Source organism: Crassostrea angulata, chromosome 5, assembly GCF_025612915.1.
Source record: "Crassostrea angulata isolate pt1a10 chromosome 5, ASM2561291v2, whole genome shotgun sequence".
Classification (NCBI taxonomy): Eukaryota; Metazoa; Mollusca; class Bivalvia; order Ostreida; family Ostreidae; genus Magallana; species Magallana angulata.
This window is the reverse complement of record NC_069115.1, coordinates 47679928-47698276: the sequence shown is the minus strand read 5'-3', so window position 1 is coordinate 47698276 and position 18349 is coordinate 47679928. Positions and strand designations below refer to the sequence as shown.

General features: G+C 36.8%; 3 protein-coding genes across 3 annotated transcripts; all 3 read left to right on the top strand.

Annotated features, from left to right (window-relative positions):
- On the top strand, positions 1-2420 carry LOC128185470 (uncharacterized). Its single transcript, XM_052855059.1, has 3 exons — positions 1-100; positions 360-2296; positions 2397-2420. The coding sequence occupies exons 2-3, from the start codon at positions 761-763 to the stop codon at positions 2418-2420; spliced, it is 1560 nt and encodes a 519-aa protein (XP_052711019.1). The 5' UTR covers positions 1-100; positions 360-760.
- LOC128186124 (ankyrin repeat domain-containing protein 29-like) lies at positions 2413-4555 on the top strand. Its single transcript, XM_052855858.1, has one exon. It carries the CDS (start codon positions 2579-2581, stop codon positions 3773-3775), a length of 1197 nt encoding a protein of 398 aa, XP_052711818.1. The 5' UTR covers positions 2413-2578; the 3' UTR covers positions 3776-4555.
- A 2315-nt stretch (positions 4556-6870) lies between these two features.
- LOC128184537 (uncharacterized protein KIAA1958-like) lies at positions 6871-9070 on the top strand. The gene is made up of 2 exons (XM_052854072.1): positions 6871-8055; positions 8360-9070. The coding sequence occupies exons 1-2, from the start codon at positions 7101-7103 to the stop codon at positions 8860-8862; spliced, it is 1458 nt and encodes a 485-aa protein (XP_052710032.1). The 5' UTR covers positions 6871-7100; the 3' UTR covers positions 8863-9070.
- The last annotated feature ends 9279 nt before the right edge of the window (positions 9071-18349 follow it).

Here is an 18349-nt window from a genome sequence, read left to right as displayed (position 1 = left end):
AAACTCAAGTGTAACTGTTAATTCATATATCTTTACGTGTATTTCTGTTTTACTTTCCAAGATGATTGTAATTCGGAGAGAGTACCTTTGAGGAAAAAAGGTTTGTACCAGCTAACCAAATTTTATAATATTGAAAGGAAATGTACTTGCATAAATCCTTTCATTCAAACAGGAATTGTCGTTTTATAGATTATGAATATATTTAAATCATATATATGACAGCATGCAGATTTATTAGTTCTTTATTTTTTTTTTCAAAATAAAAGATGTAAACCTTAAGTGAAACATCATGGTTAAATTGTTCGAGTAGAATGTTTAACAAGATATCAGGCAATCTTAATTTGTTTTTTTTTTTAAAGAAATTGGAGGTGCTCATATTTGCAATGAGCTACATGAATCACAACGCAGTATTGACGATTTGGCTCACAGAAATGGCTCCAAATATTCGGAAACAAAAGCATATCAGGCTGTAAAGGAAGCGATAACCTGTAATCAGTGCGTGTTGGTTATTGGTGAAGCAGGCTGCGGGAAATCGATAACAGTCAAATATGTGGCTGAAAATTTTATTCAGCACCAAAATGATTATATTTTAGAAACAGTAACTAGCTTCAGTGAAATAGACCCAAATTTAAGCCAAAAAACACTGTACATTTTTTATGACGTATTTGGAATTTTCAACTGTGACAATTCATTTATTGATGTCTTGGACCATTACAGAGATATTGAGTTGTTATTGAAACGTAAACATTCAAAACTTATTATGACGAGCAGAAGTTCCGTGTACAAGAAATTGGAAAAATTTAATTTTTCCGTCGTAGCTAGTGTCATTGATTTAAATAGTGAATTACTTTCACTAAGCGACCATGAAAAGAAAAATATATATGAAAAAATTTGCTGTCCGGCCTTCGCTGAACATTTGACAACGGCGGTGAAATGTAAACACGCGTCTTTTCCACTTCTTTGTGAACTATTTTTTGATTTCCCTGAATTGCAAGAATCACCGAGCCGCTTATTTGAGAACCCTGTCGAAGCATTTCTTATTTTACTTAATACTTTAAAAAAGTGCAAACTTCTTACATACCGTTTGCTTGTGTGTGTTGCATTGCATGACAAAATCGACTGTCCACTTGATAGTAAAGAAAACAATCACAGAAAACTGAAATTAGCACTGCAAGCATTCCAGCCTGAGTGCAATATAAAAATGACAAAAGAAGAGCTTGTTGAAGAGTTTAAAGAATTTGTCAAGGAAACAAAATGGTTGAAAAAACTCAAGGAATCTAATTTTTACACTTTTCAGCATAAGTTTGTGCATGAAATAGTGGCGCATCATTACGGAAAAAATCATATAGATGGTTTATTGACAGAAATGGGTTCGAATTTTGTTGCAGAGAAGATAAGGCTGGATGATGAAAGTGAAAGAAACGCCGATGAATTATTTCTTGATGTAAATGCTTCAAAGCTTGCAAACAGATTGTTTCATGACATTCATTATCATATCAATTACTTTCAGGTTTTTACAAATAATTGTTGGAAAAATATATCCTTTTGCGACGCTTTTCAGTCCGAATTGCAAGGAAAAGATAAATCAGTCATTGACGACTTGTTTTGGAAATGCCAAAACATAAAACGTTCTACACGTTTATTATCCAATAGGACGGACAAAAAATACATTTCTCTTAAAAATGATGATTCCGAATGGTTTCGTCACAAACTTCTCGAAATTCGAACAGAAACTATTAGTAAAAATAGAATTGAGTATGAACTTAAAATCAAGGCTGTCAGCTGGGTTTTTGGTTATGGTATCCATCAAATTTTTCCAAGTCTACTCACTGATCAAATGAATGCTAAGAAAATGACACACAGATGGGAAATAGACTCATCTGAAATGATAAGGTTTTTAATGCTGGCAATTTTTAGTAAAAGCATAAAATGCTTTGAGAGAGCATTAGATCTTGCAAATTTTAAAAATTTGAGTAAAATATGCATATCCAATAATATGGAATGCGATATGAGACATAAGCATAACAATTTCACACCCCTGACAGCAGCCTGCTATACAGGTTTTTCTAAAGCAATCGCAGAACTCGTCAATAAAGGGTCAGATGTAAATTATATGGACAAAAATGGAAGCACACCATTAGTTTTGGCTTGTCGATTTGCATCGTTTTCCGACACTACGTTTCTAATAGACAAGGGAGCAAAATTATGTTGTACCTCTGGAAATGGTGTATCACCACTTATTGCTGCTGTAATGGGAAAAAATGTCGAATTGGTTGCTTTTCTTCTGAAGCGCACCGTAGATGTTAATCAGTGTTCTTCAAAAAGAAAAAGTCCTCTCTACTACGCAGCAAAATTAGGGTCCTTGGACATAGTGAAAATTTTGATTGGCGAAAAAGCATCGATCAACGAACCTGACATAGAGGGAAGAACGCCTTTATACTGGGCATCTCAAAATGGATTCCATGACATTGCTGAATATCTTATTAGTAAACAAGCAAGTGTTGATCAGTGTGACACGAAAGAAAAGACTCCTCTATATTGTGCATCGAAACGACGATATTTTAGTATTGCCGAACTCATGCTGAATAAAGGTGCTGACGTAAACAAAGCAACACACCATAACAAAACGCCGCTATTTAGAGCAGCGAAGAGGGGATATTTTGAAATTTGCAAAATGTTAATAGAGAAAGGAGCAAATGTGAATAAGACCGATAGGGAAGGGAGTGCGCCTTTATATTGGGCAGCTAAAAGGGGGCATATTGATATCGTAAATTTATTATTAGAAAAAGAAGCATCGACAAACAACAAAAATGATAAAGGGAAAACAGCTTTGCATTGTGTAGCACAATCAGGTAGGGTTGACATAGCAAAGAGTCTAATAAAAAAAGGGGCCGATGTGCATACAGAAGATCTCCGCAAACGAAGTCCTTTATACTGCGCTTCTAAGCGTGGTCATGTTTCAATGGTAAAATTTCTTATCGAGTGTGGTTCAGATTGCAATAAAAGAACAATAACATCAAAATCAGCGGTATTGTGCGCATCTAAGAGAAGTCATAAACATGTACTTCAAGCACTTTTGAGTAAAGAAGCAGGCGTAAATCTTGCTGATGACAATGGTGCATCACCTCTTCATTTTGCTGCACAACGTGGTCATCTAGAAATAGTCCAAATCCTTCTTGACGCTGGAGCAGACGTAAACTGCTCCTGTAAAAAAAAAGAAACTGCTTTGTTTCGGGCATCGCAATCTGGTGAATATTCAATTGTTAAAAATCTATTAGATTACGAAGCAAATGTTGATCAAACAGACGAGAGTGGTAATACAGCGCTAATTTGTGCTGCCAAGGGTGGTTATTTGAAAATTGTAAAATTACTGGTTGAAAAAAGAGCAGATGTTAATATTAAAAACACAGATCATCAAACACCATTGATTTTTGCATCCAAAGGAAATCATTTGGAAGTTGTTGAATATCTTATTAAACAAAAAGCTGATGTCAATGTCCAAGACAGATATAGTCAAACAGCACTTCTCTGGGCAACTGAAAAAGGATATTTTGATTTAGTGAAAATGCTATGTGAAAATAGATGCAACGTCAACGATTCTAATGATACAGGACAAACGCCAATTTTTCTCGCCGCTAAATTCGGTCACATTGAAATCGTGAAGTATTTATTAGAAAGGGGAGCTGACAAACGCATAATTGACAAATATCAAAATTGTCCACGTGTAATTGCTCATAAAATGGGTTACATGGATATTTATGATATTTTAATATAACAGCACAGTCAGCACTAATTTTCTTGGTACGTGTATATACAAGATTTACGTGACATGAATATGATGATATTTGTGGCTATATGAGTATTATCATGATTCCTCAATGTTGTAATATTAATGTGCAATTGTTGCCTTAATGAAGTTATCAATGAGATAGGTAACATTAATATCATGATATTTATACAAATGTATGTCAAACAGACAGATCATACTCAGCTTGTTGTTTTATATAGTTATTTTATGCATATCTTTTCCTATGCAATTTTCATATGTATGAAGTTATCAATGAGATAGGTAACATTAATATCATGATATTTATACAAATGTATGTCAAACAGACAGATCATACTCAGCTTGTTATTTTATATAGTTATTTTATGCATATCTTTTCCTATGCAATTTTCATGATATCTTAATGAAATGCAATGATATTTGTGTGCTATGCTATGAAAGTTGAAATGAAAGGCTTATGATATACTAAGCCATGAGATTTGAACAAAAATACATTCGCATACAGAAGAGTTCTACACATCTCAAAACTAAATAATAAAAGTAATCCCAATGTATACATGTACCACTAATACTCAATGTAAACCTTTATTCTTTGAAATAAAATAATTCAAAAACGAGTTGTATACGATGCTACGGTATGCTATAGTATGCTTTGGAATGCTATAACGAAAGAGAATCTAATGAAATACTATGAAATACATTTACTGTGGTATGAGATTTCAGTGCTATCGAATGAGATTTAAACGCTATGCAATGGTGACTGTATGATTTAATAAAAGATATGCTTGAACTAACATGTTGTTTTGATGACAAAAACAAAACAAAAAGAACAAAAAGAGGCAAAATGTCTTCAGTGCTGTCAGATCTATTTAACATAATCTCAAATTTATCTTCCTTCATGTAACTTATTTACACGATTATATGTCAGTTGCAGTTCGGATATAAATTTATATATGTTTTACTGTATTGTTGCATTTATATTTACAATACAAATATATTATATGTTAATTTGATTTTATTGGGGATAAGCATTCATATTTTATAGATTAATAAATGAATGTTAATGATCGTAAATATATTGTTTATGTTCTACTTGTTAAAGAAAACAGCGACTAATTTACTTGTTCGTGATTGTCAAAATCAAACAAACATATATGCATTTAGCATGATCAAGTGGAATTGAATTGAATTTTACTGATGTACCTTGTACATATACGTACATGTTGTAATGTATTAAAGTTTAAAAGTGAGATAAATAATATTATGTACAGTATAATTCTACGTAGCTTATATAATATTCTTTTGAATGTAAATAAATACAGAGAAAATAAAAGAAATCGGAATCTGCACAACAATTCTAAATAATGCTTTGAAAAACGACCCCAGTACATTGGAAAGCAGGAGGACCATGGGCCACATTGCTCACCTGAGCAACAATAGACATTATAAAATCAGCTTTACGGAGTAAAGTAATGTAATGTAGTCTAACAGATCCTGTATATCACAAAGTCAATTTTTCCCCTGGATATTCTGTTTCTCATTGATCCCTTTTTGTCACAGTATAGTCATTTCACATATTGAGCATTACAGTTCTTAAGAAGATCAAAATCAAATGGGATATAAACCTACATCAAACTTGTGAAACCCAAGAATTGTCCAGAGGCCAAAGTCTAAAAAAATTTTAAGAATCAAAAATATGTCAAAATGCTTGCATATAAGTTAAACCATATATTATAACATTTGAATTTTGGTGAATTTAAACTGTTTTCTTTTGTAAAATTGGACCCCCATCCCCATGTGGCTCCATCCTACTCCTAAAAAATATGATTTTGACACATTTGAATCTACACTATCTAAGGTTTCTTTCACTAATGTTGCACCTTTTCTAAGAAAATGTTTTTTAAAGAAAAAGATTTTTTCTCAATATATTCCTTTGCAAAGGGATCATAATTTGACCAAACTTGAATCTACCCTACCTGATGATACTTCACACATGTTACAGCTTTTCTGGTCAGTCGTGTTCTGAGTAGAAGATTTAAAAATAAAATTTCTCTTTATATTCCTATGTAAAAATTTGACCCCCATTGTGGCCCCACCTTAGCCCCAGGAACCATGATTTGAACAAGCTTGAATCAACACTATCTGAGGATGCTTCCATAGAAGTTTCAGCTTTTCTAGCCAAATGGTTTTGAGAAGAAGAATTTAAAAGGGTTACACTATATATTTCATATAAAACTTTGACCCCATTGTGGCCCCACCCTACCCCCTGGGATCATAATTTGAACAAACTTGAATCTATTCTACCTGCTTCCACACAAGTTTCAGCTTTCCTGGCTGATTAGTTTCTGAGAAAAAGATTTTAAAAGATTTACACTATATATTCCTATGTAAAAGTTTGACCCCATTGTGGCCCAACCTTACCCACAGGGATCATGATTTGAACAAACTTAAATCTACACTATCTGAGGATGCTTCCACACAAGTTTCAGTTTTTCTGGCCAAATGGTTTTTGAGAAGAAGAGTTTTGAAAAATATCACTAAAATTTCAATAAAACCTAATTATTTCCCCTTAAAAAAGGGCGTGTCCCTTTATTTTAACAAACTTGAATCCCCCTAACCCAATGATGCGTTGTTCCATTGGTTGAAATTGGCCAAGTGGTTCAGAGGAAGAAGTCGAAAATGTAAAAAAAAGTTTACAGACAGACAGACAGACGGACGCCGGACAAAAAGTGATCAGAAAAGCTCACTTGAGCTTTCAGCTCAGGTGAGCTAAAAATTATTTTAGAATATTTGTGTTTCATTTTATATGTACCTAGTCATTAATGTATGTACCCTCATATTATGTTTCTCTTACCAACGATAACATAATGAAATTTTAAAATAAAATATTCATTCCCCTAGACTTTTAGCTCAAGTCTTGAAAGTCTTGAAATACACGTGCATCTACGTCATTCATATATATTTCTGTTTGCTCTCGATTAAATGAGATGTCGAATCCCAGGTTCACATGTTATATTTAGAGTACGAGTTTCCTATTTTATCAGAGATACAGGGCGTGGCTTAAGGCGAGAGCGACAGCTCGAGCCGGGCCCGCCCTGTATCTCTGATAAAATAGGAAACGAGTATTCTAAATGACTTGTGACTCGACCCCAAATATAGGAAAAAAGGTTATAACACTCTCCCTAATAAAATGACCAATCATAAATTATCATTCCAAGATCACGCAATCAAATGACCAATGAGATATGTTTTATTTAGCTGATCATGCTATTAGACTTTAATTTTGACATAATGCGCCGAAACTTTGAAGACGATGGACGGAGAATTTGATCTAAAGTTTGATTTTGATTTGCTCGCCGAACTGGCGCCGATTGACGAATTTCTGGTCAACGAAATAGATGACATTACCCTATCGCAAGTATGCGAGACGTTAGAATGTGAAAACGCCGCATTTGAGGGACTGTTGGACCTATGTTTAACTCCCGACTCGGCAGGCTGTGGAGCAATGGATGTTGATGGTATAAAAACCGGAGCAATGGACGTAGATTGTAAGGACAGCGCATCTACATCAAGCGACAGTCGTTTTGGTCAACCTGTAAGTGATGATGAAATCTTGAAACTTATCAAAGATCAAGAAAACGTTAATACGAAAAACAACACGAAGTGGGCCATGAATCTCTTTGAAAAATGGCGGGCCAACCGGCGGGAAAATATTCCCGATTTTAAGCTGATGACCACGGAGCAGATGAGTTTTTGGCTTGGACGGTTCGTAATGGAGGCGCGGAAGCGCGATGGAACAGAATATCCGCCAAGATCTATCTACCTCATACTGTGCGGACTTTTGCGATATTTGAAAGACAATGGTGTCTATGATAAGAATTTCCTTGACGAAAATAACGGAGAATTTACCGATTTCCGGAAATTGGTTGATGCAAGAATGAAATCCTTAATTGACAAAGGATTCGGGTGTAGTTTAAAACAAGCGGACCCTATTCTGCCTAAAGACGAAGAGACTTTGTGGCAAAAGCACGTGTTTGGAAAGGAAAGTGCCGAACAGTTGCAACACACCGTTTTCTTTTACGCATGCAAAGTCTTTGGACTAAGGGGATACGACGAACACCACGACTTGCAGTGTGAGCAGTTCACGATCGGAGAGGACAGCGCTGGGCGATTTATTCAGTTCTCGGGAAGGGCCACAAAGACCTACAAAGGCGGCCTTGGGCATCTGAATGTGCAGTCTAAGAACCTGAGACATCATTCATCGCCAGGTAAGCCAATAAATGCACTTTTTAATGGTGATAAAATAACATATTTACATGCGCGAATCTAGAGGAGGAGTCTGAAGGGTCCAGAAACCCTCCCCCTTGCAAAATTCAAATTTCTTTAAATTTTTATTATAAAAATACCATAAATATGCATCGTTACCCAACCCCCCCCCCCCCCGTCAAACTTGAATAACCGTTGGACCTTCCTGGAAAATTTTTTGAATCCGCGCATATAGAGCTTATTTAACCGAAAATAACATTTTTAGAGTTTACAGTTAATCGAATCATGTTTATTTTTTAATTGAAGGGGACCGATGCTTGGTTGATTACTTCGAGCTATATCTGGGATCATTAGGAAATACCGGTGCGTTTTATAGACGGCCATTGCCTCCTACAGATGAAGAGCAGATTCGCTTCGGACAGCAGGTGGTTGGAGTAAATAAACTGAAGTCGTTCATGAAAACCATAACTCAAAAGGGTGGATTAAAAGGAAACTTCACTAATCATAGTGGAAAACGTACGTGTGCCACACAGTTGTATATGAATGGAGTATCTGAGCAGGAAATCATGCGACGCACTGGTCATAGGTGCGAGAAAAGTGTAAGAAAGTACAAGAGAAGCAGTGAACAAATCGAAATGGATGTGTCAAAGATCTTGGATCCACCTATGGAACCAGCGTGTGATACCGATCCCCCGAGAAAAAAAATGAAATCTGAAAATATTCCATGTGAAAACATTTTGCAGGATCTTACAAATTCAAACAAAGCCGTGTTTGCCAATTGCAACTTCAATTTCAGCATTGGAAATTAAATTTTAGAAAAATGCATGAAATGGTTTTTTTTTCAGGATTTTGGTTTTTGCCAAACAGCAACATTAAAGTTTGATCAATTTATTCATGGTTTTTTTTTCTTCTTAAGGTTGGCAGCAATCCAAAGAGTACCGATGTTTTATCAGTGATGTTTCTCAGATACAGAACACTTTTGCCTCATTTGCATAAGAAACGCCCATCAAAAGTGTTCTGTATCACAGATACAGCACAATAAATCCTATAGTAAAAGTTACCAAGTCGTGTCACAAGAATATAAGAAGCATAGGACACAAACCATATTTTTAATATAAATTTTTGGATGATTTTAACATTGCATGCATCACTGAATTTCATCTAGATGACAGCTTTTTAGAGGAAGAATTGGAACTTGGTGGTTTTAATTCCATTTACCGTAAAGATAGAAATTTTTTTGGCTGGGGTGTAATGATTTACTTATCAAATGGTGTTCGTGCTCGCAGACGCGTAAATCTTGAACCTAACAATGTCAAATGTATCTGGCTAGAAATTAACAATTCTACCTGTAAATACTTCTTATGTTGTCTTTATCGTCCACCTCACATAAATTCTGCATTCTGAAAGAATATTTCGTGGTCATTAGATAAATTAATGAAATATCCGATAAAATCATCATTGTAGGCGATGTCAACGTTTATTTTTTTCAATATCCAAAACGCACACAAAATGCGCGACATTTTGTCTATTAACAATCTCACCACTAGAATTTCTGAAATGACGAGGATTACGAATACCACGCGAACACTTATTGACCCAATTCTTACACAAACAGCATTGAGGTTATTGAAGCAGACATTCGCAATGACGATACTAACGTCAGTGATCACAGGGATACTTTTATCTCTCTTAAATATAATTTAAACCGCTCATATACACGTTAAATTTGGCAATACAAACATGAAGATACCGAAAATTAACCATACTCATTATGAATACTGATTGGGGTAGTGTATTATGTAATGCTGAAGATATTGATTCTGCAACTTTAAATTTTTCATCAAAAATATTGACACTTGTCCCAGAATGTATTCCAGAGAAGACCGTTACAATTAGGCCGAAAGATAAGTTAAGGTTCGATTCGCTGTTAAGGATAACAATAAGAAAGCATGATCGTTACGTATTTTGGCTTTAAAATATAAGCGCGAAACGGACTGAAACAAATTCAGAAAGACTACAAAATTAGATTATCAATATGAAAAAACATGCACCTTCCAACTATTATGACAACAGTGAATTCCATTTAGATGAGGCATTATAATATAATAATAAGCTGTACTGGAAACTCATTAAAGTCACACTCAAAACCAAACCAAGTTCAGATATTCCACCTATACATAATGTCTCCGGCAAAGTGGAACAATTTGTAGTTTTTTCAGATTTAGTTAAAGTGGAGCTGCTTTACATTACAATAGTATAACAGGTCACGTTTTGCCGTCAATGTACTCGCTCTGCAATAAAAAATTATCAAATGATCGCCATTGTAAAACTATTTTTTTATTTATATCAATACGCAGCACAATATAACAGTGAACCTCATACTGTAGTTATTATAAATCCGAAATACACCACATTCCTCCCCTTCATTTATATCGTCCATATCAATAATGATCAATAAAATTACATCACATTTTAACCATTTCAGTGTTTTTTCAAAGCTACTGATATTACTGTTCATGGCCTTTGAATATTTTATGTAACAAGCTATTTAGCTAACAAAATCATATTACAATAAATGACTAGAATATTAATGCATACAATAGTATAACATAAACATCATTACAGGAAAGAACCTCTGGTTCTAACTGACTACATGGAGATTATTATGCTCCCAAACACAGTGTAATCAGAAATAATATTCACAGATTAAGCTTCTTTGGAGCACGTCTCTCTCTTTGAGGATAGCGTCGAGGCATTGGAGTTGGCGCACTTGTGGAAGGTTTGGAAGATTTTTCTGACACTACCGGAGATTTCAATACAGTTGGAGGAATCGCATCATTTCCTCCTGCGGTATGAGTTGCTGTGGGAACGACAACTTCCGGTATATCTATAACTGGTTCCACGTTGGTATCGCTGATTCCATTGCGAAGCTGGTCAGCATGACGTCGCCATGTGGTGCCAAGTCCCGTGTCAACTGTGTATGACAGTGGCCCAGTACGAGACTGTATCTCTGCGGGAATCCGCTTGCGTTTCGCGCTCCTATAATCTCTCGTCATGACTCACACTGGACTGAATGGAAAGTTTCATCTTCTCTTGTCCAGATGACACTGTATTGTGTAGGCTCGGTTTGATCAAGTCCAGTCTGGTTCGTAAATTGCGTCCATAAAGTAGCTTAGCAGGTGTTTCATTTGTAAGAGAGTGCGGTGTTGTGCGATATCTAAATAAAAATGTACTCAGTTTTTGTTGAATAGAACCGCAAGATTCCTTAGCACCCTTCATTGCCTGTTTGAAAACTTGAACGAGACGCTCAGCTTGTCCATTGGTCCGGGGATGATAGGGCGCTGATGTAATGTGTTTGATTCCATTTTGTGTGAGGAATAAATGGAATTCTTCTGAAACAAACTGAGGCCCATTATCAGACACAATCACCTTAGGAAGTCCAAGTTGAGAAAATAAAATACGCAATTTCTCAATGGTATTTGTTGTAGTAGTACTGTTCATTGGGAAAATTTCTACCCATTTTGAATGTGCATCTATGATGAGTAAAAACATTGAGTTCATAAAGGGCCCAGCAAAGTCTATATGTAAGCGATCCCAGGGTTCCTTTGGCCAGTCCCAAGGATGTACAGGTGCAGATTTTGGCATGTTGCTATGTCTCTGGCAACCACTACAGGTAAAACATAACTTTTCAATATCTTGATCCATCTTAGGCCACCATACAAATGATCTTGCAATAGACTTCATTTTTACAATCCCAATATGCCCCTCGTGTAACTCTTGTAAAACAAGGTTTCTAAGTTTCTCGGGCACAACAACACGATTTCCCCACATCAAGCAATTCTGGTGACAGGTCAGTTCCTTAAATCTGTAACTGTATGGACGAAATCTCTCATCGTCTGTAGGTACAGCATTGTGTCCTGTTCGAACACTGTCCAACACATGTGATAAGATCGTATCTCGTTGAGTTCCCAGTTTAACTTGTGCACTGGTAACTGGTTGGTTCTCCATCTGAGTATTGTAAAATACTGTTGCTGTGTCTTCATAATCTGTGGTTATGGAGAGAGGTAGTCTACTCAGGTCATCTGCATTACAATGAGATTTGGTGTTTCGGTATTCAATGTTGTAAGTATGTCCAGCCAGATACAGTGCATACCTCTGTAATCTTGCAGCTGTCATGGCAGGTATTCCAGCACTCGGATTCAGAATACTAACCAAAGGTTCGTGGTCGGTTACTAATGTGAATCGACGGCCATAAAGGTAAGTGTGAAATTTGACTACTCCCCAATATAAAGCTAAGGCTTCCTTGTCGATTTGAGAATATGCCTTTTCAGCCTTTGTAAGTGATGTTGAAGCGAATGCTATGGGTCTTTCTGTACCATCATCCATGACATGTGAAAGTACACTACCAAGCCCATATGGAGAAGCGTCACAGGCTAGCTTGAGAGGCTTATGTGGGTCATAATGACAAAGAATTTGCTCTGACGTCATCAACTTCTTAACTTCAGCGAAGGCTTGTTCACACTGTTTTGTCCATTTCCATGTTTTCTCTCCTTGCAGAAGTTCATTCAGTGGACCTAGGACTGTTGACAGGTTTGGTAGTAGGTTCTCTGGTCTAGGTGCTTTGAGTACTGCATTGACTTTGTCTGGTGACTTCTTTAATCCTTCTTCGGAGATCATGTGACCGCAGTAGGACACTCGTTCCTGCAAGAAGTCGCATTTGTTAAGGTTTGCTCGTAGACCAAACTTCTCTAGGCGCTCTAAAACCGCTTCAAGATTTGCAAGGTGTTCTTCATCTGTTTTCCCACTAATGATCATGTCATCTAAAACACAAGATGTAAACGGTACCCCTTGTAACACTTGTTCTATTGCACGTTGCCATATTGCAGGGGCTGCCGCTACTCCGAACTGCAAGCGTGTATACTGGTACAAGCCCTTCTGTGTGTTTATTGTCATCAATTCTCTTGTCGCCTCATCAACTTCCATCTGGTTGTAAGCTTGAGTGAAGTCTATCTTTGAAAATTCTTTCCTCCCGCGAGTGAGGCGAATATGTCTTGGATTCGAGGTAATGGATACTGGTCGGCTTTCATGACTGGGTTTATGGTTTCATTGTAGTCCCCACAAAGACGTACTTGTCCATTCTTCTTTACTACTGGCACAACTGGTGAAACCCATTTACTGTGAGTAACAGGCTTAATAATGCCTTCTTTTCCAGACGCTGAAGTTCTTCCTCAACCTTTGGCTTCAGTGAATAGGGCACGAGTCTAGCTTTACAGAATTTTGGTTGGGCAGTGTCTTCCAGGTACAATGTAGCTGTGATTCCTTTCAATTTTCTGATCTCTGATCCAAATACAGCTTTATGTTTGTCGAGAATCTCCTTCAATACCGCGTGTGTTTTCTGTGTAGATTGTTGCAGCTTCAGTACTTTGATTTCATGCCAGTTCACTAAAACTGTAAAAATCCATCACGCCCAAATAGTGCTGGTCCTTTCTGAGCAACAACCATCAAGTCCATGTTTTTCTGTTGTTTATTCAACATGATTTTCCCTATAGAACGTCTCTGGTATGATGGAGACAGATGATCCAGTATCAAGTTCCATGTCAATTTGTTGTCCTTTGATCATTAGCTGAAGTATAATCGGATCCACTTTCTTCACATTGTTCACAGAATGCACATGTAGTATATGTTCAAATTGATGTTCATCGTTGTCACCATCATCATCTAAGTAGTTCACCCTTTTCTTGGTTTCTTGTCTAAATCCTTCTTCTTCTTCAAACGTGCTCTCTTAATATGGCCTTCATTTGAACAATAGTGACAAATACTGTGCAAGTGTTTACAAGATTTCACACTGTGATCATATCCAAACCTCCAACATGGTCTATGACTGTCCTTATGTTGCTGTGATGCAGGTGAATGTTTTCGCATCTGTGGTTTAGATTTCGATTTCTGACTTCCAACTTTATATACTGTGACACTGGTGTTCCGCTGTTCGCGTAGTTCCGTGGCATCCCGTCCTGCTGTTTCCATCGCATGCGTGAATTTTATTGCTCCATCCAGGGTAAGTGCTGATTCAGCCAGCAGTCTCTTCTGTACTGATTCATTTTTTAGCCCACAAACAAATCTGTCTCTTATAGTATCATTCAAAGTCTCTCCGAAGTTACAGTGAATGGACAGTTTTCTGAGTTCAGCTACATATATAAGAACAGTCTCATTAGATCTTTGTTCACACTTGTGAAACCGAAATCGCTCCGCGATAACGGACGGTTTTGGGCAGAGATGTCTGTTCAAATGTTGCAGAATTTGTTAGTATGTAAGATCTGCAGGTTTAGTTGGTGCAACAATGTTCTTTAATAGTCCGTACGTTTTAGCTCCTATTACTGCTAAGAATGAAGGTACTAATAAATCTGCTGATACCCCGTTAGCCTTGAAGTAGAGGTCAACACGTTCAGTTTAAACATCCCGTGTTTCGATTGATACGCCGAATGATTCAATCTTACCGATTGATGACGATCTCATCTGTAGGAATTGTTGTGCGTTTCCATCTCCTTCCTCACCCATTCTGTGTCAGTGTGTGTCTTATAATATAATGATTTTCTATTGATTGTCAAAAATGACTGGTATAGCCTAACCTTCCTTAGGTTAATAATCAACAAGTTATTTCAGGGAATCTAGAATATTTACAAACACAGCAAGGGTATAATAAACAAATATATAATTTACACTGTGTGTGATGTACTGTAGGCTGCCTTATTCAGTACGGACAGTATATGTGGTAGCCCTTCAACCACTGTGCACACTGTAGGCTGCCTTATTCAGGACGTACAGTAAGCACAACGGCCTGGACGACAGTCTGATCAGCCACTATAGAGAACAATAGCTAGCCTCTCTGAGGAAAGCCTACTGTGACACACTGATAGACCAAAACGACTGCAATGCCTAACCTATAGTACCAAGAGGACAACCTCTCTATGGCCTATCAAAACACTTAACGCCGTTACGAACGGACGACCACTGTATTGACACAATACCTTTTATTAAACTTCACTAACTTCCTCTCTCTGCGGCTGATTTCCAACTCAGCAGCCGACAGCTGATTCACTGTCGTATTTATACCCTTGTATCACGTGACATAAACAAAGGAACTAAAAGAAAAACCCGGTCTGGGCCGAACCTAAAATATCCGGAATTATTACACTAACCACGACTCCGATGACATGCGTCCCGCATGTACACCAAGAGATCAAATAGAAAGATTTTTTTTCAAACTAATTTTAGGATTCATTTTTTCACACAAAATAATAATAATAACGATACTCCAAATGTCAGGCAGACTAACTGTTCATGCTGAACAATTAAAAATCTTTTATACAACATTTACTTAAATGTCAAACAAAACAAATATTTCCTCTTCTATTTCCTCAATGTCAATCTCATTTAATTCATCACATACATCAAAATGGTACTTAAAGTCAATCACGAGGAATTTCCATCATATTTATCTGGCTTAACACAACTACTTTTAGACTTGTCTGTTCGAGCTGTACCAGTGCCCCGGCGAGTCGTAACATTACTCTCCCTTGGTAAATTGTAACCATATCTGTGTAGATCTGCATGATAGGGTGTACTAGTAAATGAGGGTCTATCTGTCATTCTATCAACACGTCTATCAGGATCTAGGGGGTTTTCAGGCCTTTGATTTTCTATGGTGTCTGTCCTAATGTTTTTAGGTCCTGCACCCTGTTTTAAGTAGCCTTGATCTTCTGTGGAATTCCGCATACTTTCAGGTAAACCTGAATCTCTTGCGGCTTTACTCCTACTTTTATTTATGCTCTCCTGAAGTCTATTAAACTCATCCTCAAGCCCCATTAATTCATCTTGCAGGTCTGTCATCATGTCAAGATATGCCACCCAATATAATGATACAATCTAACAAACAAAATATAAACAAAGCAAATAAAACTATGCAAGTGTATCTAATTGTTAACCCAAAATCCCGACGCTGCCACCAAATTTCTGTAACGTACCGAGCTACTTATACTATCAGGGGAAGGGTTCGTGCCTGGTCTTTTCCAGGGTTTTGGGTGTACACTAACAAGTCTTATAATATGATGATTTTCTATTGATTGTCAAAAATGATTGGTATAGCCTAACCTTCCTTAGGTTAATAATCAACAAGTAATTTCCGGGAATCTAGAATATTTACAAACACAACAAGGGTATAATAAACAAATATATAATTGACACTGTGTGTGATGTACTGGGGCTGCCTTGTTCAGGTCGGACAGTACACACCCACAGTGACAATCCACTGAGGTCAACCACTCAGCTAAAATGACTGACCGTCCTCGGATTACCGCATATACTGTAGGCTGCCTTATTCAGGACGGACAGTATATGTGGTAGCCCTTCAACCACTGTGCACACTGTAGGCTGCCTTATTCAGGACGTACAGTGAGCACAACGGCCTGGACGACAGTCTGATCAGCCACTATAAAGAACAATGGCTAGCCTCTCTGAAGAAAGCCTACTGTGACACACTGATAGGCCAAAACGACTGCAATGCCTAACCTATAGTACCAAGAGGACAACCTCTCTATGGCCTATCAAAACACTTAACGCCGTTACGAACGGACGACCACTGTATTGACACAATACCTTTTATTAAACTTCACTAACTTCCTCTCTCTGCGGCTGATTTCCAACTAAGCAGCCGACAGCCGATTCACTGTCGTATTTATACCCTTGTATCACGTGACATAAACAAAGGAACTAAAAGAAAACCCGGTCTGGGCCGAACCTAAAATATCCGGAATTATTACATTATATTAGAACTCAGCCAACACGTGTGATCGCCATTGTAGAACTACTTTTTTATTTATATCAATACGCAGCACAATATAACAGTGAACCCCATACTGTAGTTATCATAAATCCGAAATACACCACAATATCAATTCTATTTTGCCAGCTATCAAAGCTATTGGACCTGACAATACATGTATTTGCCACAAAATGCTAAAACTTTAAAAAGTTAGAATTTCGAAGCCCCTGTGTCTTTTATGTAATATGTCATTGGCTGAAAACAAGTTTCTAGAGAATTGGAAACTCATGCATGCTATTCCATTGTTAAAGAAAGATGATCTTTCTGTAGCTTTTATTTACCGACACGTGTCATTATTAAGCCGTATTAGTAAAAACTTTTTATTGCAACAACTTGTTTTATAAATACCAAGCCGCTTGAACCGTATCCGTTAAGTGTAAGATGTATTTAAATATGAATAAAGGTAAAGAATTCAAAGGACCTATTGCGAATAAAATTCCGTCCTGTCAGACTCGATTAAGCTATATATGTGAAATCAATTTCCGTTATTTTATAACCACTTTTTCTTTGATGGAAACAATCACATGATACTGACCTCACTGCATCTCAAGGAAAACTTTTGGATCCGCACGACCGGGCTTTAGTTGAGGAAAAACTGAATTACAAAATAACGTTGTTCTTTTATAACATTATTACATGCATCGGTTATATAGGTGTCAACGTTTTTATTGCCGATATCATAAATTGATATCATCTTTAAGGTGGCTCTATACACCACTTTTTGATGACGCAGTACGCAAAAAAGTTAATCTGGAAGCATGCATTTCCGGTACTAGCTGATTTAAACTGAGGCGAATAGTGTGGGGACCGCTCTTTTCAAAAAATTGTTATCTGAATAGATTTAACTTGATAATTGGAAAATTCATTACTTACAATAATGCGGTATGTGACACCTTCACGTTGTGTCGTATTATTTATCGAAATAAACAATAAATTCAAGTATAATTTTTTGAATACATGTACTTTCTTTCCCATCATCTTCATCTAACAGCGTGGCGCAGTGGGTTTAGTGGGTTCACTACTAACCTGCAGGTCATAAGTTCGAATCCCGTCGAGGACTATAAAAATTTTAACTTTTCAAAATTTTCTAAAACGTATTTTTTGGTTGAATTTTGCGAAAGAAAATTCTAAACCGGTGAAAGTATATCAATTATAATATACTTTAATCCACATTAATATCGACAGGTGTTCCTTATCACCTTAAGGGGGATGGGAGGGTGGCTTTGAATTTCTCTCAGGTTGGGATACATAAATCCTATTAGTTAATTTTCCCCTTTATTTATTTGACTTAGTTTTGCATTAAAGCAAATATACCTACTTATATAGGCCTATTATGAAATATGTATGTATTTATCATTCCAACATGATGTTTAGGAAATTTTCTTCATCTCAGAAATGAAAAGTCCCCAAGGTGTTTG